Consider the following 21,718-nt stretch of genomic DNA (forward strand, 5'->3'; position numbering starts at 1 on the left):
CAGGTACGTGACAGGCAGCGCAGCGCGTCCCTGGCATTCCGGCCGGAGAGAGCGTCGAGGCAACATCTCCTGGAGAAGAAGAAGAAGAAGAAGAAAAAACAGAACGGAAGGCGGCGGCGGCGGCGACAGAAGACCGGGCCGCCGCCTGTAAAAGAGCTATAACAAGGAGCGGTGGCCCGGCAGAAGAACCGAAGAGGGGGACAAGACCCCCGAAGTCGGGAGAAGAGGCCGGCGGCGAGGAAGAAAGCCAGACTCCTCCGCTAGCAAAAGAGCTACAAGAAGATAGCGGAGGAGTCCGGCGAGAAGACCCCCGAAGACGGAAGACCCCCGGAGCTGTGCAATAAAGTATTTTATCTCGTGTGTTGTGTTTTTTTTGGTACTTTTATTTTACAGGTGAATGGGTAGGGGTACATTGTACCCCATACTCATTCACATAGGGTGGGGGGCCGGTATCCGGGGGCCCCCTTATTAAAGGGGGCTCCCGGATTCCGATAAGCCCCCCGCCCGCAGACCCCGACAACCAACGGCCAGGGTTGTCGGGAAGAGGCCCTTGTCCTCATCAACATGGGGACAAGGTGCTTTGGGGTGGGGGGCCGCGCGGCCCCCCCTTCCCCAAGGCACCCCCCCATGTTGAGGGCACGCGGCCTGGTACGGCTCAGGAGGGGGGGGGGGGCGCTCGCTCGCCCCCCTTTCCTGGCCGGCCGGGTAGCGTGCTCGGACAAGGGTCTGTTGTGGACTTGGGGGGACCCCCACGCCGATTTTTTTCGGCGTTGGGGTTCCCCTTTAAGTCCATACCAGGCGGCGGGGTCAGCGACGTCTCCTTCGCGGGCCCTGCCTACTTGGAGACGCGCTCAAAATGAGCGGACTTTCCTCCGCGTGTGTGGGCGAGTCCGTTCATTTCAAAAGTAGGGCGGATAGTATGGCGGACTTAGTACGCCGTATTAGTCCGCTCAAAAAGTGGTGTGTGTGGTCAAGTCCGTTCATTCGAAAGTATGACGGACTGTCCTTCCGATTGTCTGACGGACTAAGTTGGCCAGACAGTCCGTCCGTGTGCACGCGGCTTGAGAGAAAGCAGCCAGCCACAGACACCACACCAGACAGAGCCACACTTACTGCTGGTAAGGATCCAGCCTGTGCCCACTGCCCAGTCAGTGCGAGACAGTCCTGGGGCCGCCACTGACTACTCCCACAGCCGCTGCAGCACATTGCCAGCAGTGCAGTCTAACTCTTTGCTGCCAGACTTCTCCAGTTCAACTTCTCCTCTCCTGAGCCGAGCCTCTGAGTCCTCCAGCCCACGAGGTCCGCCGCGAGTTCGCCGCCCGCCAGAGTCATTGACAAACATCCAGGTTAGTGTGTTACACACACTTTGTTAGTTACAGTGAGCATGCTCCCCCTCCGTTCTGCTGCTGTGTCCCCCACTCCCCCTCCATTCTGCTGCTGTGTCCCCCACTCCTCCTCCATTCTGCTGCTGTCCCCCTCCGTTCTGCTGCTGTCCCCCTCCATTATATCTTTTCATGTGACAACATTAAAGAAATTATACTTTGCTACAATGTAAAGTAGTGAGTGTACTGCTTGTATAACAGTGTAAATTTGCTGTCTACTCAAAATAACTCAACACACAGCCATTATTGTCTAAACCTCTGGCAACAAAAGTGAGTACACCCCTAAGTGAAAATTTCCAAATTGGGCCCAAAGTGTCAATATTTTGTGTGGCCACCATTATGTTCCAGCACTGCCTAAACCCTCTTGGGCATGGAGTTCACCAGAGCTTCACAGGTTGCCACTGGACTCCTCTTCCACTCCTCCATGATGACATCACAGAGCTGGTGGATATTAGAGACCTTGCACTCCTCCACCTTCCATTTGATGATGCCCCACAGATGTTCAATAGGATTTAGGTCTGGAGACATGCTTGGCCAGTCCATTACCTTTACCCTCAACTTCTTTAGCAAGGCAGTGGTCGTATTGGAGGTGTGTGGGGTTGTTTTCATGTTGGACTAATGCCCTGTGGCCCAATCCCCAAAGGGAGGGGATCATGCTCTGCTTCAGTATGTCACAGTACATGTTGGCATTCATGGTCTCAATGAACTGTAGCTCCCCAGTACCGGCAGCACTCATGCAGCCCCAGACCATGACACTCCCACCACCATGCTTGACTGTAGGCAAGACACACTTGTCTTGTCTTTACCTGGTTGCCGCCACACACACTTGACACCATATGAACCAAATACGTTTATCTTGGTCTCAGACCACAGGACATGGTTCCAGTAATCCATGTCCTTAGTCTGCTTGTCTTCAGCAAACTGTTTGCATGTTTTCTTGTGCATCATCTTTAGAAAAGGCCTTCTGGGACGACAGCCATGCCGACTAATTTGATGCAGTGTGTGGCGTATGGTCTGATCACTGACAGGCTGACCTCCCACCCCTTCAACCTCTGCAGCAATGCTGGAAGCACTCATACACCTATTTCCCAAAGACAACTTCTGGATATAATGCTGAGCACATGCACTCAACTTCTTTGGTTGACCATGGCGAGGCCTGTTCTAAGTGGAACCTGGGCTGTTAAACCACTGTATGAACTTGGCCACCGTGCTGCAGCTCAGTTTCAGGGTCTTGGCAATCCTCTTATAGCCTATACCATCTTTATGTAAAGCAACCATTCTTTTTTTCAGATCCAGAGAGGTCTTTGCCATGAGGTGCCATGTTGAACTTCCAGTGACCAGTATGAGAGAGTGAGAGTGATAACACCAAATTTAACACACTTGTTCCCCATTCACACCTAAGACCTTGTAACACTACAAGTCACATCACACTGGGGAAGCTAATTGGGCCCAATTTGGACATTTTCACTTAGGGGTGTATTTACTTTTGTTGCCAGTGGTTTAGACATTAATGGCTGTTTGTTGAGTTATTTTGAGGGGACAGCACTCTCACTATTTTACATTGTAGCAAAGTGTAATTTCTTCAGTGTTGTCACATGAAAAGATATATAATAATATGTATACAAAAATGTGACGGGTGTACTCATTTTGGGAGACACTGTATAACTATGAAACTAACTATGAAACTAATATATATATATATATACACTCACACACACAGATACACACTCTTTGGGCAGAGATCAGTGGGAGATCTTTCCACTCTCCCTGCTGACACACAGAGTGCTAATGCTAATGCACATGGAAGGTGTGCATTAGGATGTGCCCAGGCACACCCAGCACACCCCCTGTGCATGCCTATGCCTATTGGGCTAGTTAAAGTGAGACTGCAAATATAGCACCGTGCTACGCCCTATAATAAAGTGCAGCGCTAAAATCTTTAAGTGAACAAAGATCATTGGGTGAGTTTCACAATGGTTAGTAAAAACAACGTGGGACTCTAATGAAATAGAAACACAGTGATCTTAATGACTAGTTGCTGGCAGCTTGTTCCTTCACTTGGTTACCCACAGCAATTACACTTCTTTTCCTTATCTTGTTGAGTTACTTTTTTGTAGCAGTGTTAGGGCTGGGTTTTTTCTTTCTTATTTTTTCCTGTTTTTTTTTTTTCACTGTACTGAGGTCCGGAGCGTTTTTGATGTATTCCCGTGCATTTTTGATGCATTTTACTGCGTTCCAGTACAGTCCAGTGCAGGAAAAATGCAACATGCTCTGCTTTTTTTTCCTCTGGAACTGGAAAGCCCTGGAACTGACTGCATTGGTGTGAACTATGCAATTGAAAACCATGTAACCTACTTTCATGCGTTTTTCATACAGAAAAAAATGCACTGGACTGCATGTGGTATGAACTGGCCCTTTACTCCATACCCCTTAGTGCTATTACAGACACAGGTTCTTTGGAATACGCCAGTGCTAACATTCACCCCTTTGAATAACTTCAGACCAGGCATAGAATGGTGGACATAACTTTAGTGTTGAAATGCAGAGCATGATCATACAGAATGAACAATATCCTATCCCTAAACCTAACTAACATGATGTAGTGGCCCACGCATACCTCCATGAAGTTAGAGTCCATATAGGCATTGTCCAAGACTTGGATGCTGTCCGTGACTCCTGGTATCTTCACGTCTTCTCCCCATCTCCCAACTCAGTGGCTCCTTTTGGCACTCTTTGGGGGCCCCCCGATTCCAGCAGTCCTCCTTTTTTTATATATCACAGGTGGGCCCGCCAAAATCAAAAAGCCCGGGAACTAACCTGAAAATGCTTAACCCTTTCCCCAGCCCAGGCCGGCTGCCTGAAACTAACTACATGTATTTCAAGCTGCTTACATGTTTTTTTCCTGAAAAAAAGTGGAGTTATACTTTAGGTGCTGGCAGAGATTCAGTCCATCAGCTGTGATTCCTTTCAGATAAAATAAATTAAAGATACTTATAACCTCCTCTTTGTGGACTGATCTTTGCAAACATCTAAGGGTCTATTTCCGTTACCCTATGCTGCGGTGAAGGTGCGGGGAGGAGGTTGTGGATGGAAGAGCTGGGGCCGTTGCTTCTCCTCCTGGCCAAACAGGAGGTGGGTCCTGAGACCCGATTGGCTGGGAGTCCTAAGACTTAGGTCTCAGAAACTGCTTCCTGATTGGCCAGGAAGAGAAGCAGGAAGACATTAGCGAATATTAATTTGCTAATGTCACACTAGTGGGTGGGCTCCAGGGTGTGCAGTGCTCTGCGCCCTGAGCCAACCATTTTTTAAGCCAATTAGATCCTCAGGCTCTAATCACGTGCATCAAAAAAAAAGATTGAAATCCATGCATCCGGCGCCCTGCAAGTAGATTAAGGGTCGGGTGCATTATTATTATTATTATACAGGATTTATATAGGGCCGGCAGTTTACACAGCGCTTTACAACATTTACAACAGGGCAGACAGTACAATTACAATACAATTCAATACAGGAGGAATAAGAGAGCCCTGTATGTTAGAGCTTACAATCTAGGAGGGATGGTCAAGTTATACAAAAGGGTAATAGCTGTGGGGGATGAGCTAATGGAGAAAATAGTGCAGTTGTTAGATGGAAGTAGGATAGGCTTCTCTGAAGAGGAAAGTTTTCATGGATCACCTAAAAGTGGATACATTTGGAGACAGTCTGACAGATTGGGGTAGCGAATTCCAGAGGATGGGTGAGGCTCGGGAGAAGTCCTGGAGGCGGATATGGGAGGAGGTGATGAGGGAGCTAGAAAGCAGGAGGTCTTCGTAGGAACGAAGAGGGCAGTTAGGTTGGTATTTTGAGACTAGGCTAGTGATGTAGCTGGGTGCATGGATTAGGGGGGCTGGGGCCCTAATGGGTGGGCGGCCGCTGGTCTATTTACTACTGTATCTCCTTGTAGCTTCAGTAATAGATTCATTCTTATGATTGTCAGCGCCACCTAGTGGCCAAAAGGCATTATCGTTTTCTGAGCTACCTCAAACAGAAAATGTTCCACATTTTAGCAACTAGAGCGACCTTTATTTCCCTTTTTAATACAGAGGAACCGGTCTCAGGGAACCCCTGTTAAATATTGCTTTGTTTACAACTCATGATACATTAGTGTGATGGTCATTGGGGAGAATGCTCTTTACTTTGGTGGTCAGTGGGAAAAATGGTCCTTACACTTGTGGTCATTGGGAAGAATTACCCCCTTACAGATAAAGGTAAAAAGATCAATGGTGTCAGTAGGAACTTTTCTGAAAGGCTAAAAATGTTCATTATTCAAGGAACCCCTAGAAACCTCTGGGGAACCCTGGTTGAAAAACCCTGCTCTTGATGGAACTGACGATCATAGGAGTTTATCTATTGCAGAAAATAAAATATTGTAAAGACTGAAAGTGATTATAATGGAACAAATAATAATAAAAAAAAAAATGTCATACTTATGTGATCTGTGCAGTGGTTTTGCACAGAGCAGCCCTGATCCTTCTCTTCTCGGGTCTCCTGTTGGGACTCCGGGCCCCTCCCCCTTGCCAAGTGCCCCCATAGCAAGCAGCTTGATGTGGGGGTGCTCGTGCATGCTCACTTTGGAGCTGCTTTCATAAGACACAGAGAGGATGGCTCAGTCCCGCCCCCTGTTACCACCTCACTGGCTGTGATTGACAGCAGAGGGAGTCAATGGCTACTGCTGCTGCATCCTACCCAGTCAGGAGAGAAGGACCTAAGAGAGCCTCGGGTCTCGTGCACTTCGCTGGATCGAGATTAGGTAAGTATAGGGGGGCTGAGGGAGGGGGCTGCTCACTGAAGGATTTTTTTACCTTCATACATAGAATACATAAGGGTAAAAAAACTCCAGCCTTTAGGACTCCAGTGGCAACCTCTGAAAATCTGGTGAACTCCATGCCCAAGAGGGTTAAGGCAGTGGTGGAAAATAATGGTGGCCACACAAAATATTGACCCTTTGGGCCCAATTTGGACATTTTCACTTAGGGGTGTACTCACTTTTGTTGCCAGCGGTTTAGACATTAACAGCTGTGTGTTGAGTTATTTTGAAGAGACAGCAAATTTACACTGTTATACAAGCTGTACACTCACTACTTTACATTGTAGCAAAGTGTCATTTCTTCAGTGTTGTCACATGAAAAGATAGAATAAAATATTTACAAAAATGTGAGGGGTGTACTCACTTTTGTGAGATACTGTGTTTGTGTACATATATATATATATATATATATATATATATATATATATATAATGCTGAGGGGTTCTAAGTAATTGTCTAGCAAAAAATATTGATTTTTACCCATTACCTATATGTACAAGTGCCAGAAAAGACTGGGGGGCTGGTTTACAAAAGCCATGCGCCATCAGTAGAGGCGCACGGCGAGGCAGTTTCATATTTACGAAATGGTGTGCCGGGAACAGAGCGTCAATCCTCCATTTACTATAGCGATCTTGGCGCATGGGAGAATGTAATCTGTGCGCCACTATGGACATGGAGCACGACATCTTCAATTCAATATAAACAGAAGATGGAGGTGCCAATATTATGGGGTGATGTGGAGAAGTAAAGTAACAACTGCCCAAGTAACAAATATTCCCAAAATAGAATGAGAAAGTAACCTTTTCAGAGAAAGCCTGCTGTGCCCGCAAGTACATTTAGAACTGCGTGAGATCGATGTAAGCAGTGCGCATGCCCAAGTGTCTCTAGCGCTTGTTCAAATGCGTTTGTTCACTGCATGGCCAAAATGCCAAAATTAGAAAACTGCAGTTACCCTAGCGGCAGTTGCAGTTTAATATTTATTATCGCTATTTATGCTTCAATGTGCGCCGGTTCGCACGTTCAATGAATTACTTTTCCGTCGCAATTAATGTATGAACTGGTGCAGTGCCTTCTTCTTTGTAAATCACCCCCTTGGTCTTCAAGTGGATATCATATAGATGCAGCTAAAAACATATTAAAAACGTATAAACACTGCCATCTACAGGTTGATGTAGTTGTTGCAAAAAATACATGAACAATGTATTCCAACGGATTGTAAAGTGTATGCTCAGCCTTAAAGTGATTGATTGTAAACGATCACCTTGTAAAACTACCTATTCAGTTTAAAATAGAAATGAAAGGCAAAACTTTGTTGTATAGATCTAAAAAAAACATTATCAATACCTTTTTTTTACGTTTTTTATAAGTGATTACATTCCCTCTGCTCTCAGCTGCATAAGAACTGGGGGGGGGGGGGGGGGGAGAAGCAGCAGCACACTGAGATTCCTAGTGAAAGGCTGTGGGGGCGTGTCAGGGCAGGTCTGTTTGTTGGAAGAGAGTACACTAGCATAGCTAGAGAACTGATCATGGTGTGTTCTCCTGCTTAGTGTGGTCAGTTTTTAGTAGGAAAGCAGAGGGACTATTAGGATCACCAGGGATTTCATATAAAGGAAGCAATACAAAGAGAACTGGATACTTTCTTATACAAGTACAAGGTACAGCAGGCAGGCACATATCAGGAATATGAAGTGTTGGGGTAACAAATGCTTTAAAGTGGTTGTAAACCCTTACAACACACTTTGACCTACAGGTAAGCCTAGATTAAGGCTTACCTGTAGGTCCAAGAAATATCTCCTAAACCTATACGGTTTAGGAGAAGACAGGCACCGCTGTCTACGGCGCATGCGCCGTAGACAGCGGCGCGCATGCGCACTGAGCGCTGCATTTTCAACGACGGAGCTGCATGCGCGGGAGTGACGTCATCGCAGCTTCGCCGAATGACAGCGGTGGAGCTGCGAGACCCCACCGAGAAGATGGATGCGCCGGACTACAGGGGACAGCGGTGACTTCGCTGGCTCCTGTGTCAGGTAAGTGACACATAATGGACTACTATGCAATGCATAGTAGTCCATTATGCTTTGCCTTTGCAGGGAATGAAAGAGGAAATAAACTCATCAGGGTTTACTTCCTCTTTAAGGAGATTGTGAAATCAGATTGTTAAGTGTATGCTCAACCTTAACGCAGTGGTAAACCACAATTTTTTTTAACCTGCAAGGCAAAGTTATACTGTGCTAGTATGCATCACGCACATTATGTGAAACTTGCCTTAGAACGAAGCCCTTCCAGCGGTGAGCTGTCACCTCAGACAGGGCTTGCATCTTCACCAGTCTTCCTTACGGCGGCTCCAGCCACTCACACAGCTGGAGTCCGCAATGACATCACTCCCGCACATGCACACGGGAGCCTCCATTACTTCAGAGCGCATGAACCAGTGATTTCACTGGCTGCATGTAAGATGCACGTTTTGGAGATATTTACACTACCTATAGGTAAGCCCTGTTATAGGCTTACCTATAGGTATAAATTCATTTATGGGAGCTTACTGTCACTTTAAAGGGGGTTGTAAACATTCAAGGTTTTTCACCCTAATGCATTCTATGCATTAACCTCCCTAGCTGTAATCTTGAGTGTGGCTCGGGGTGAATTTTCAGTACCAAAGCGGTAACCCCGAGCCACACTCGGGATCGCATCGGATCCAGGCAAAGTTTCTTACCTTGTCCCAGGATCCTGCGATGTCTCCCCACTGTGTATGTGGGCTGTGTACTCCGCTTGATCTATCACTGAGCCAGTGCCAAATTCAAAGAGTGCAAAAAGCATAATACATACAGTACACTGTATCAAATTATTTCACATCCCCTTTGTCCCTAATGCTTTGTCCAGTGCCCTGCATGCAGTTTTATATTATACATTTTGTTCTTTCTGCATGAAAACTTAAGAATGTCCAATCCATGGCAACCAAAAAAGTGTCCCTTTACGTCAAAAGCAGTTTTAGACTAGAAAACAGCGATAGTAAATTAGAACACTTGCAGAATAGAGCGCTACTGATTTGTGGTGAAATTTGCCATCGAACACTGAAATTAACGACAGCGACAATTCTGCAACTGAGCAAATTTCGGTGTTTTTGATTTGATTACACTATTGAATAAATATTATTATTATATTATTATTTGTTATAATTATTTATAGTTATTTATTATATTATAATTTATGATTTTGTGTTTCAAACTTTATCATACTTGGGATGTCTACTAGACTCTTGTTTGGACAGATTTAAGTGTGTTATTCCTAAGGCCGCGTACACACGGGCGGACTGTCTGTCAAACTTAGTCCGGTGTTGGGGACTAGGTGGACTTGGGGTGGTGTCACATGGCTTTATGTCACATGGGTTGGTCACATGGTGACCCCGCCCCCTTACGATGTCATAGTCCCCATGTGACATCAACCCATGTGACCAACCCATGTGACATAAAGCCATGTGACACAGCCCCATTGTCCCTATATAAGTGGCAGCGGAGCGTGTCCCTGGCATTGTGGCCGGAGAGAGCGTCGAGGCAACATCTCCTGGAGAAGAAGAAGAAGAGGAAGAAGAAGAAGAAGAAGAACGGAAGGCGGCGGCGACGGCGGCGACAGAAGACCGGGCCACCGCCTGCAAAAGAGCTATGCGCATGCACTTTATCAAAGCTGACCTCAGCTTTGATAAAGCGCATGCGCGCGAAACATGTTAGCAAGCCGGTCGGCATGGCAACTCCCCTCGCTACGGAGCCTTCCACGTGACCAATAGTGACCAGCAACCGCTCGGGCAAGCGGAGCGCTGCGCTCCAAGCCTCTCCAACACACAAGGTGGACGCCACCTTGTGTCCAACTTGGATTAACATCCTTCAGCGTTTACTGCACTTCCGTCCCGGAGCACAGGGAGCAGGATTGACCCTTTCTCTTCCACTCCTCCAGCTCAGCATAACGGCGCCCCAGCCCTACAGTCCAGCCATTAACAAAAGTGAGTGACTTTTGGAACTCAGTTCCAACCATTTTTTTACACTTGTATATGAACTCTACTGGTTCCCCCTGCCTCTGGGAGATAATCACCCACAATCATTAAATCTACGTGCACAATAGACTACACTGGCAATACAGCCCTGTTTTTACCAACATCTCAAAGTCACGGATAGAAGATCCCAGGGTTAATTTATCATCAAGCAACTGTTGTTTTATTGTCGTGATTGACTGATGTAAAGGTTTTAAGATCCCAGGAGGATCAGACGTCTTTTATTGAGTTTTTTTCTTTTTCATTTAATAAATTGTCTTTATGCTTTTTACATCAGACTATGAGTCTCTCTGATGCGCTGTTCTTCTGATGGTTCAATTTCTGCTTTCTTCCACCAAGTCCAAAGTGGTCTAGCAGCTGCACATTGAGACTAATTACAGGCCCTCTTTGAGACAACAATTAACCTAATATTTGGATAAAGCGTTCTCTACAAAAGGTTTTATTCATTTGTGCGCCAATAACTTTTGTTTTTAATACTTTCACATGGTCCATCTGGCCGAAACCAGACGAACCACATTTTCTGGGAGGTCTACCGAAACAGACCACCCAAAGTATTAGGTGGGGCTCCCCCGAAGGGAGACCCCATGAGAGAGGGCAAACCAAGCCAAAAGGCCATGTCCACCCCCTCCCTAAATGTTGAGGGCAGGCCCGAGGACCTACACCCCACTAATCAAACGTGAAATGTGTACAAACCCAACAACCAAAAAAAAATGCATGAAGTGAAAAACAAGACAAACAACATAAAGGTGGGGAAAGGGAAGTTGAGAAAGTGCAGGTGCCATTGTGCAGTACAATGGCCGGCCTTCCGGCCAGGAATAAAAAATTCCTCTGGTCCTAGCCAAAAGGCCCAGTCCAAGAGGCAGGTGTGCAAAAAGTGTGTAGGGTGCCGATAAAACTCATAGTAACACCCCTATTCACAGTGAGTAATTACGGCACCCCTGGACTGCCACTCCAGGAGCACATACACCAGGGGCTTCTTTTTCAGGACCTGGCCTTCGGCCAGACACAGTGCCTCTCCATCCCCATCAGGATCTAGCCAGCTTTGTTGGGGAGAACCTAGTGCCAGGCCTCAGTTAACGTCGAGCAGTCTGGGCTCCGTTCCCACCAAAACTATGCTTCCAGGTTACCATTACACCAAGTGGATTTCCATAGCCTCTGCCATCCCTAACCTACCGCCATAGGTCAGGATCAGTAGCACAGTCCCACCACTTGGTAACTGATAACAACAGATACTACACTTGATCTTAGCCAAAAGGCTGTGAAGCAATCAAATCCAAATCCGGGGGGCGGGGCTGAGTCCTGCTGTCTGTGTCAATAGACGCAGAAGCAGTACACGGGACAGTGCCCGCATGAGTGCCCAGAGGGAGAGCGCTTCTATGACAGGGCACTCGAGAAGAGGAGGCGCCAGGAGCGCTGCTGAGGGACCCCAGAAGAGGAGGATCGGGCTCACTCTGTGCAAAACCAACTGCACAGGGGAGGTAAGTATAATAAGTTTGTTTTAAAAAAAAAGTTTCTAAAAAATGTACCTTTAGATATCCTTTAAAGAGATTGTACAGCACAGCCCTCACAATTCCCACTCGCCTGCTCGCATTTGGCAAGTAGAAAAAGCTTGAGGGTGAGTGCGAAAGGGGAGGGGGTGACAAGTGCTGCCAGCAGGTGGGGTTGAATAGGAGCCAGTCTTCCAGCGATCAGCCAGGGGAAAAGAGAGGAGAGCTAGCTGAATCATGACACAGAGAGGGGATCGCCCACTGTGAAAGCTTTGATTTGAATTGCCTGTTGGCTGAAGTCCCGCCTCCTGGACCGACTCCTTTGATAGACAACACACTGGTCCAATGCTGGAATGTGTGGCATCTATCATAGGAACTGGTCCAGGAGACAGGACTTTGTGTGACTGGGGCCGCTGGGCGATTCAAATGAAACCTGTCGCAGAGGGCGATCCTCTCTCTGTGTGATGATCCAGCTGACTCTCCTATTCCTCTCCTCTCTCTGATCCTTGTGCACTGGTCAGGCTGCGCTGATGGGCACTGGTGAGGCTACATTGATGGTCACTGAAGAGGCTGCGCTGATAAGCACTGGTGATGCTACATTGATGGGCACTGGTGAGGCTGCCTTGATGGTCACTGGTGAAACTACATTATTGGGCACTGGTGAATGCTACACTGATGGGCACTGGTGAGGCTGCATTGATGGGCACTGGTGAGGCTACATTTACGGGAACTGATCAGGCTGCGCTAATGAGGCTACATTGATGGGAACTGATGAGGCTGTGCTGATGGGCACTGGTGAGGCTGCGCTGATGGGCACTGGTGAGGCTGCATTAATGGGCACTAATCAGGCTGCACTGATGAGGCTGGGCTGCATTGATTGGCAATGATAAGGCTACATTGATGGGCGCTAATGAGGCTGCATTAATGGGCACTGGTGAGGATGCATTGATTGGCACTGGTGAGGCTGCATTGATGGGCACTGATAAGGAGGCACTGATGGATACTGATAAACTTGTTGTTAATATTTATTTGTGTAACTTAATTCTGCATAACACATTTAACAGTGTAATTTAATGAGATAATTTATGAGGGTGTGTTCAGGGGCGGGGCAGGGTAGGGGTTGAGTGGGGCAACTGGCAACCCTTAAAGTGTTTGTTAACCCACTTGTACAAATGTACATAATCCAGCTGGCTCCCTAATGACAGGCGCTCCTGTCTCTGTGTTTTATTTAAAAAATGCCTTATTTACCGGATTTCAGAGCGGTTCCCCATGATCACGTCATCGGCTGGCTGTCTCCTCTGCCTAGCTGACAGATGCAGTGGGCAGGGCCAAGATTCCCCTGCTGACGTCAGCCAGGACACAAGGGAGGCGGCGCGCTCCCGCGCTGGTCGGGACCCCCGTGAGTCCGGTCCGGCATCCCCGCGATCGTCTCACGGAGAGGCGGAATGGAAGAAATGCCGTGTAAACAGCATTTCTCCATTCTGCCTAGCAACTAGTGACGCTGATCTCTGCTCCATGTGATTGGAGCAGAGATCAGTGTTCACTAAATGAAAGCCCAACCCCCCCACAGTTAGTAACACACCCCTAGGAACACTTAACCCCTACACTGCCACCCACCGGTTAACCCCTTCACTGCCAGTGTCATTTACACAGGAATCACTGCATTTATATAGCAGTGATTACTGTATAAATGACAATGGTCCCAAAAATTTGTCAAAAATGTCCGATGGGTCCCCCACAATGTCGCAGTCACAATAAAAATCGCTGATCGCCGCCATTACTAGTAAAAAAAAAAAAATTATAAAAAATTATTAATAAAAATGCTATAAAACTATCCCTATTTTGTAAACGCTATAACTTTTGCGCAAACCAATCAATAATCGCTTATTGCGATTTTTTTACCAAAAATATGTAGAAGAATACGTATCGGCCTAAACTGAGGGAAAAAAATGTTTTTTTATATATTTTTGGGGGATATTTATTATAACAAAAAGTAAAAAATAATGCGTTTTTTTCAAAATTGTCGCTCTATTTTTGTTTATAGCGCAAAAAATAAAAACCGCAGGGGTGATCAAATACCACCAAAAGAAAGCTCTATTTGTGGGAAAAAAAGGACATCAATTTTGTTTGGGAGCCACGTCGCACGACCGCGCAATTGTCAGTTAAAGCGACGCAGTGCCGAATCGCAAAAAGTGGTCTGGTCTTTGACCAGCAAAATGGTCCGGTCTGCAAGTGGTTAATTAAACACAGAGACAGGAGTACCTGATATTAGGGAACCAGCAGTTTAATATACATTTTAAACACTATGAGAGCAGCAGGAGGGGAGGATGCAGGCACTGACACAGGGGCAGACAGGCAGGGAGGCGGGGTGGGAGGAGAAAGGAGAGACAGGAGAGCTGCAGATGATGGTGGCGCATAAACTGACCACGGTGTCAGGGCTCAGCAGCAATGATACACTGTGGTCAGTTTACAAAGGGGAGGGAAGAAACTGGCAGGATCAGCCAGGTATTACAAGGGGCCAAAATAAAAAGCACAAGCACTGTGCTGTATAACATGCTTTAAAGGAGCAGGATTCTTTTTTTTTGGGGGGGGGGGGGGTTAACAAACGCTTTTAGGCCCCTTTCACATGGACAGATAGAATGGTGCTTTTAGTTGCAGATTTTCTAGTTTTCTACCGCAGCTAAAAGCACACAATGCTTTCCTATGGCCCCATTCACACACAGCGTTTAGCTGCAATTTTGTTACATGCAGTTCGGTGCGAATAGAAAAAATTGAATTGAATGCGTCCAGGTGCGATGTAGCGCAGCTATATGCACATAACCACAGGTAATCGCAGTCTTCTGTGTCAACTGTGGATAGCATGAGAAGGGATTCAAGGGACCAAAAAAATAAATAAAAAAAAGGGTTGCTATGGGAACAACTATATTAGATAACTGCAGCTGAACACAACTGCACAGAAACACACATAAACGCAGGTAATTGCACTGTACAAATGCAGCTGATCGCTGTGCCTGGAGTCTTGAATTTCACAGAAAAAAATAAACATGCTAAACTGCAGCAGAACAGCCGTCTGTGTGAAAGGGGCCCAAGGCCTAGCCAGTAGCTCAGGACTTGAAATGACGAGCCTTGGTATAGTGTATGCTCAGCCTTAAGCAGATTGTACAGATTGTATTGTGTATTCTCAGCCTTAAGGAGATTATACAATCAGATTGTACAAGTGTATGATCAGTTTAACAAACATCTCTCCACACATGTTGGGTAGGGTTGCCACCTGTCCAGGATTCACAGTTCGGGTTTGGAATCATGTGTTTGGGTTTCAGACCACCTGAAACCCGGATACATTATATAGACTGGACTATGGCTTTCCAGCAGGGTTGCTGGCTGCAGTTGTCTAAGCTGAGAGTGTCTGTTACACACTATTTACACTGCCCAAAGCCAGCACTAACAATCCCCCCCCCCCAAACACACACAGATGGGAGAGGAGAGAGGGCTCGACCTGTACCTCTTCCCCCCACCCCTACCCCTCTGTGTCTTCCCACACTCCAATCCCTGGCGCTGTGCCTCAGAAAAGGAAAGTTGGGTCCGGAAATTTGAATCCAGCAGCCTCAGATACATCTGGATTAGAGATGCTGACTGCCAAGGGGTGAGTGAGCTCACCATCCATCCCTGTCTGTGACTGAAGTCTCCCCTCTTCTCTCACCTGCCTCTGAGTGAGTACACTAAGGTAAATCAGGCTTTTCAGAGCACCCCCTTACATCAGAGTTCCCCTTTACACCAGAAGCCAGTGTTTCCCCTTACATCAGGGTTCCCAGAGGATGTGGGAATTATGTTAGAGTCCCCAGAGTTCTCCCTTACATCAGAGTCTGCAGCGTCGCCCCTTGACTCTGATGTAAAGGGGAACTCTGTGGACTCTGATGTAAAATGTGAACTCTGTGGACTCCGATGTAAAGGGGGACTCTTGTTATTAACTTCATATGATTAGAAATGTTATTTAATAGCAAAATATATGTATAGTTTACACTATATAAAAAATAAAAAAAATCATGCGCTGCTAAAGTGTTCAGGTTTGACTTGAAGAAAAGGTGGCAACCCTAATGATGTGATAAAAATACTCTTTTTACAATAAATGAACCTGGTTTGGTGTCATTTATTAATTTAAAGCAGTGATACACACCAGACCTCTTAAATAGAACAACGTGGCTTTAGTGTGTTATTAGCTCTGCAAACACTATGGAGATGTCACCTGTCTCACTCTGTACACCTCCCTGCCTACAGTACATTATCAGCCCCGCCTCCTATTCTTTCTCCTTTACAGATCATATGAGCCTTCAGGGCTAGGAGTCAGCTGACACATGTCATGTGACCATAGTAGGAAGCATTGCTCGCACTGACATGGAGTCGGTAAAGTTTGTGTTGTTCGGGCTGTGGATTATCTGTGTGTGTGGAGAATTTGTGGACAAGGCTGGTGGCCCGGTGCCGCTCGTTATATGGCATGGAATGGGTAAGGAGGGTAATATTCGGGGGGATGCTGCTCACTTTAGTTGTAGTGTAGTACACTCATCCTCTGCTGTGTGTTCTATTCTATCCAGGCGACTCCTGCTGTAACCCCCTAAGTATGGGGGGCATAAAGAAGCTGGTGGAGCAGCAGATCCCTGGAATCTATGTGCTGTCTCTGGAGATAGGAGACAGCATAGTGCAGGTGAGTGGAACACATTGTCTGATAGCATAGGGAGAATGCAAGTGTAATGGCAGAATGAAGGGAAGTCCCTCATTGCTATCTCTGTATTCACACTGCATACTGAAATCCAGATTATAATCACATTTACTTTGTATAAAAGGTGTTTTTGGAACAAACAACCATAAGCTATATGATATACAAAATACAATGATATTTCTGCTATTATTATTATTATTATTATTATTATTATTATTATTAATAATGATAAAAATATATATATTATTATAATTCTTTTTTTCCACTTTGTGCTGGAAAGCACAAAGTGTGTGTGTGTGTGTGTGTGTGTGTGTATGTGTGTATATATATATATATATATATATATATATATATATATATATATATATATATATATGTATGTGTGTATATATATATATATATATATATCTCAGATTTACTCCCCATTATATTAGTGACCGACTAATTTCATAATCGATTAGTTGTTTCGGCCCAGATCTGAGGCAGCACTATGAACACTCTAAACAATCCCCACTACATAATACTGTTCTACTAAATTGGGAGTCTCCAAGCATTCTAAACAAAGGGCCAGTTTACTGTCCTTCAAAACTTTAGGGGGGATGAACTGTGGATATTGAGAGTCCCTATGGCAGTGGGAGAAAGCAATGCCGCATCGTTTGGTGTCATTGGGAGGAATTTTGTCCCATCGTTTGAGTAATTGGGCTTCATTGTTGGTGTCGCTGGGAGGAATTGTGCCCCGTTAGTGGTGTCGCTGGCAGGGGAATAGTACCTAAAGGGCCGCAGTTTATATAATAGTAATAAATGGGGGGGGGGGATCCAAAACGTTTTTAATATACACCATTCAATCACAGTGAACTAAATCAGGGCTCGACAAAACCCGGGCGCCAGGTCGCATTTGCAACTAGAATTAGCGACCTGGCGCCTGGGGCATCACAGCTGGGGGTATCCTGTCACCGTGGACCCCCCTCAGCGTGATCGCGTCGGGCCGCGCCGCCGGCGGCCGGTAATTGAGCCCCCGGCTTTGAGGTCTTCTACGATCCTATGGTTCCTTCTGGAATCTGGCGCCCTCTTGTGGTGGCCGTTGGAATTACAACCAGCAATGCTAATAGGCTGGCAGGCAGGGGAAGCTCCATCTCCTTCCCTTTACTCAGAACCCCTAAACATTATATATATATATTTTATTCTAACACCCTAGAGAATAAAATGGTGGTCGTTGCAATACTGTCTGTCACACCGTATTTGCACAGCGGACTTACAAGGGCACTTTTTTGGGGAAAATGTATTTAATAATAAAAAAAATAAGACAACAGTAAAGTTAGCCCAATTTTTTTTTATATTGTGAAAGCTAATGTTACGTCGAGTAAATCGATACCCAACATGACATACTTCAAAATTGTGCCCGCTCATGGAATGGCGACAAACTTTTACCCTTAAAAATCTCCATAGGCGACGTTTAAAAAATTCTACAGGTTGCACTTTTTAAGCTACAGAGGAGGTCTGGGGCTAGAATTATTGCTCTCACTCTACCGATCGCAGAGATACCTCACATGTGTGGTTTGAACACCGCTTTCATATATGCGGTCGCTTCTGCACGCAAGCTTGGCGGGACAGGGCGCGTTTAACCACTACAGATCCGCGCTATTGCCAAATGACGGCATCAGCGCGGACCTACATTTCCGGGACTACGTCTATTGACGTCGTCCCGGATACGAGCGGCCTGCGCGCCCCCTGAGGGGCGCGCGCGGCGCGCTCTGTGATCGGCGAGTCCATGAGACTCGCCTGATCACCGATCCGTGCAAGGGGTTGATCCCGACCCCTTATCACGTGATCAGCTGTCAGCCAATGACAGCTGATCATGTGATAGAACGGAGCCGGTAATCGGCTATTATTCCTCCTCGCGCTGACAGCGCGAGGAGAGAAAAAAAAAGCCGATCACCGGCGGCCGTGATCGGGACATCAGTCCCGATCACGGCCAGCAATACAGCGGACCACCTGCCCCCTGCCAGTGCCCACCTGCCCACCGCCGTGCCATCCTGAATAAAAGTAAGTGCCCCCCATCAGTGCCCATAGTGCCCACAGTGCCACCCACAATGGCTCCCACAGTGCCATCCAGCAGTGCCACCAACAGTGCCACCCACAGTGCCCACAATCTGCCTCAAAGGTGCTGCGACCCAGTGCCGCCCATCAGTGCCCAGCAGTGCCGCCCATCAGTGCCCAGCAGTGCCGCCCATCAGTGCCCAGCAGTGCCACCTATCAGAGCCACCTATCAGTGCCACCTATCAGTGCCCATCAGTCCCATCTATCAGTGGTACCTATCAGTGCCCATCCGTGCCACCCATCCGTGCCACTTATCCGTGCCACCCATCCATGCCATCTTATCTGTGCCCATCTTTGCCCATCAGTGCCGCCTTATCTGTGCCCATCGGTGCCGCCTTATCTGTGCCTATTAGTGCCGCCTTAACTATGCCTATCAGTGCCCACCAGTGCAGCCCATCAGTGCCCACCAATGCAGCCCATCAGTGCCCACCAATGCAGCCATCAGTGCCGCCTAATCAGCGCACTTCAATGAAGGAGAAAAATGACCCGTTTGCAAAATTTTATAACAAACTATTAAAACATGATTTTTTATTTTTTATTTTTTTGCATCTTTTTTTGTTTGTTTAGCAAAAAATAAAACTCCGAGCTGTAACTAAATACCACCAAAAGAAAGCTCTATTTGTGGGAAAAAAATGATAAAAATTTCATTTGGGTACAGTGTTGTATGCCCGCGCAATTGTCATTCAAAGTGCATCAGCGCTGAAAGCTGAAAATTGGTCTGGGACTGAGGGGGGTTTAAGTGCCCAGTAAGCAAGTGGTTAAAATAATTTTTTTTTCTTATTTTAACTTTTATTTTTATTTTTTTCACTGTTCTTTAAAAAAAAAAAATGTGTGTCACTTTTTATTCCTATTACAAGGAATGTAAAAATCCCTTGTAATAGAAAAAAGCATGACAGGTCCTCTTGTATATGAGATCTAGGGTCAGAGAGACCTCACATCTCATATTTACACTAAAATGCAATTAAAAACAATTTGTCATTTGAAAAAAATAAAAAGTCCCTCTAAGAGCTATGGGCAATGACTTGGAGACAGGTGGGGGGCTGGGGGCTATCTTCCCCTCACTCGTCTCCATGTCAGGCCAGGGACAGGTCCGGATCGCCGTCACAGACCTGGCTCTTAACTTTTTTAGCTGGCTCCTAGATTCCAAGCAAATTTGTCAACCCCTGAACTAAATATGTGTCCATATACTGTATGTTAGAGTCCACCACATCAGTAAAGTGTTATCGGTTCTCCACTTGTAAAATGTTTTCAACTTCCTTTGACTTCCAGTCCGTGATAGCTCCTCCTAATAAAATGTTAAACCATTCCCCAACTCTCCGTCTCGCTCACTTACTCCTCATGCCTCTCATATTACTGAGCATCATATCGGTAATAAAGTCACTAAATATATCACAAATTATCATTTTGATATACTGCAGTATAGTAGGGATTCTTTTTTTTATCAAATATGGAGTTTATATAAAGAAGTCTATTCTCAAAGACAGATATGAGAACAGCAAAAAGTCCCTCACTCACGTATCCCTATTCACAGAAATAGAAACCACACATAAATTGTGATCCTTCCGTTTTTTTTTTTTTTTTTTTTTCCAGATTGTAAAGGGGATTTTTTTTAAAATAACAAACGCGGCATACTTGCCTGCTATTTGCAATGGTTTTGTGTAGCCTCAGTCCTCCTCCTGGTTCCCTTGCCATGGTTGCTGTCGGCTCCCTCCTACGGAGTGCCCCCATAGCAAGCCGCTTGCTATAAGTCACTCATGCATGCTTGATTCTGAGCCATGCTCTGTGTGTCCCCACGGCTTGCCCCCCCCCCCCCCCCCACACTCTCTCATCACTGCCTTTGATTGACAGTAGTCAACCATGCACTCATGTAGAAAACCTTCTGCCTTTATAGCCACTTTAAAGAGTATTTCCACTTTTGCAACCAAATTGGTATAATCCCTACTTTGTTAAATGTTCTCTGTCACCTAAGTTAAACAAAAATAAAAAAATTTCTCTGCTATACAGAATGGGTTGGGAAGGTAATGTTTACTATAATTAACCCTGACTGCACTGTGTTTGGAGATCCTAATCTGCTGTAAACCATATTTGAACACTCTCCATCCTAAATGAGGGATAAAGATCTCAATGTGGCCTGCATTGTATGTTAATAAGGGGAGACTCAGTGTGTCCCTCTTTGTCGGTGGGGACAGAATGCATTACTTTTTTTTTTTAGCTTACAGCTTGCTTCAAATGCATAGAAAAGGCAAGAAATATTTATTTTTTAATTATTTATAAGGCTAAAACCATGGATGTTTTAAAATGTTATCAAACAAGTAAACACTACAGTTCATTATTGTAGCTCACTAGTACAATGTAATGCAACTGTGTAAACGCATAGTCTAAACAAACCTTTAAATTCACACAGCTTGTGCCTTCCTACCTAGTATTAAGAAGCAGTGTGCATATTAACCACTTTGCCAAAACATTATTTAGACCCCCCCCCCCTCCCAATATTTTATATTATATATGGTCCTGGAGAATAAAATGTTGAGTGTTATTTTCATGTCACATGATCTTTGCACAGCAGTTGATTAAATTCAAATGTTCAGGAAAAAAACTTTAATGCCTTTTAGTGAACACAAACATAATATAATACCCAATCTTTTGGTAAAATGTAAATGTTATGCCGAATAAATAGATACCAAACATGTCATGCTTTAAAATTGCATGAGCCTGTGGAATGGCGACAAACTGAGATACTTTAAATTATTGATAGTTGATGCTTTAAAAGCCTTTGCAGGTTACCTTACCAGTTTAGACTAACTCAAAGTCTAGTACTAGAATTATTGCTCTCATTCTGATGTTCATGGTGATGCCTCACATTTGGGGTGTAATCACTGTTTATATATGTGGGGGGTACAGAGGCACTTTTTAAACTTTATTTTTATTTTTTTATTCCTTTTTTACACTGTTTTTTTTTTCTCTCCTTCCCTCACATTTTTGTAACTATTATATTATGTTTTTTCATGTGACAACACTGAAGAATTGACACTTTGCTACAATGTAAAGTAGTGAGTGTACAGCTTTTAAAACCGTGTTAATTTGCTGTCCCCTCAAAATAACTTAACACACAGCCATTAATGTCTAAACCGCTGGCAACAAAATAGAGTA

General features: G+C 45.5%; 1 protein-coding gene and 1 pseudogene across 1 annotated transcript in view; one reads left to right on the top strand and one right to left on the bottom strand.

Annotated features, from left to right (window-relative positions):
• Nucleotides 1-11,407: 11,407 nt before the first annotated feature.
• LOC143986390 (U2 spliceosomal RNA) lies at nucleotides 11,408-11,538 on the bottom strand (annotated as a pseudogene).
• Nucleotides 11,539-16,091: 4,553 nt separating this feature from the next.
• The window catches only part of PPT1 (palmitoyl-protein thioesterase 1), a 52,046-nt gene continuing 46,419 nt past the window's right edge, over nucleotides 16,092-21,718 (top strand). The window contains exons 1-2 of the mRNA XM_077482076.1: nucleotides 16,092-16,258; nucleotides 16,347-16,456. Of these exons, the coding sequence (XP_077338202.1) occupies nucleotides 16,150-16,258; nucleotides 16,347-16,456 (219 nt within the window). The 5' untranslated portion in view covers nucleotides 16,092-16,149. The remainder of the gene's footprint in view (nucleotides 16,259-16,346; nucleotides 16,457-21,718) is intronic.

Source organism: Lithobates pipiens, unplaced genomic scaffold (genome assembly GCF_037356315.1).
Source record: "Lithobates pipiens isolate NorthernLeopardFrog02 unplaced genomic scaffold, aLitPip1_a1.2 Scaffold_16, whole genome shotgun sequence".
Lineage (NCBI taxonomy): Eukaryota > Metazoa > Chordata > Amphibia > Anura > Ranidae > Lithobates > Lithobates pipiens.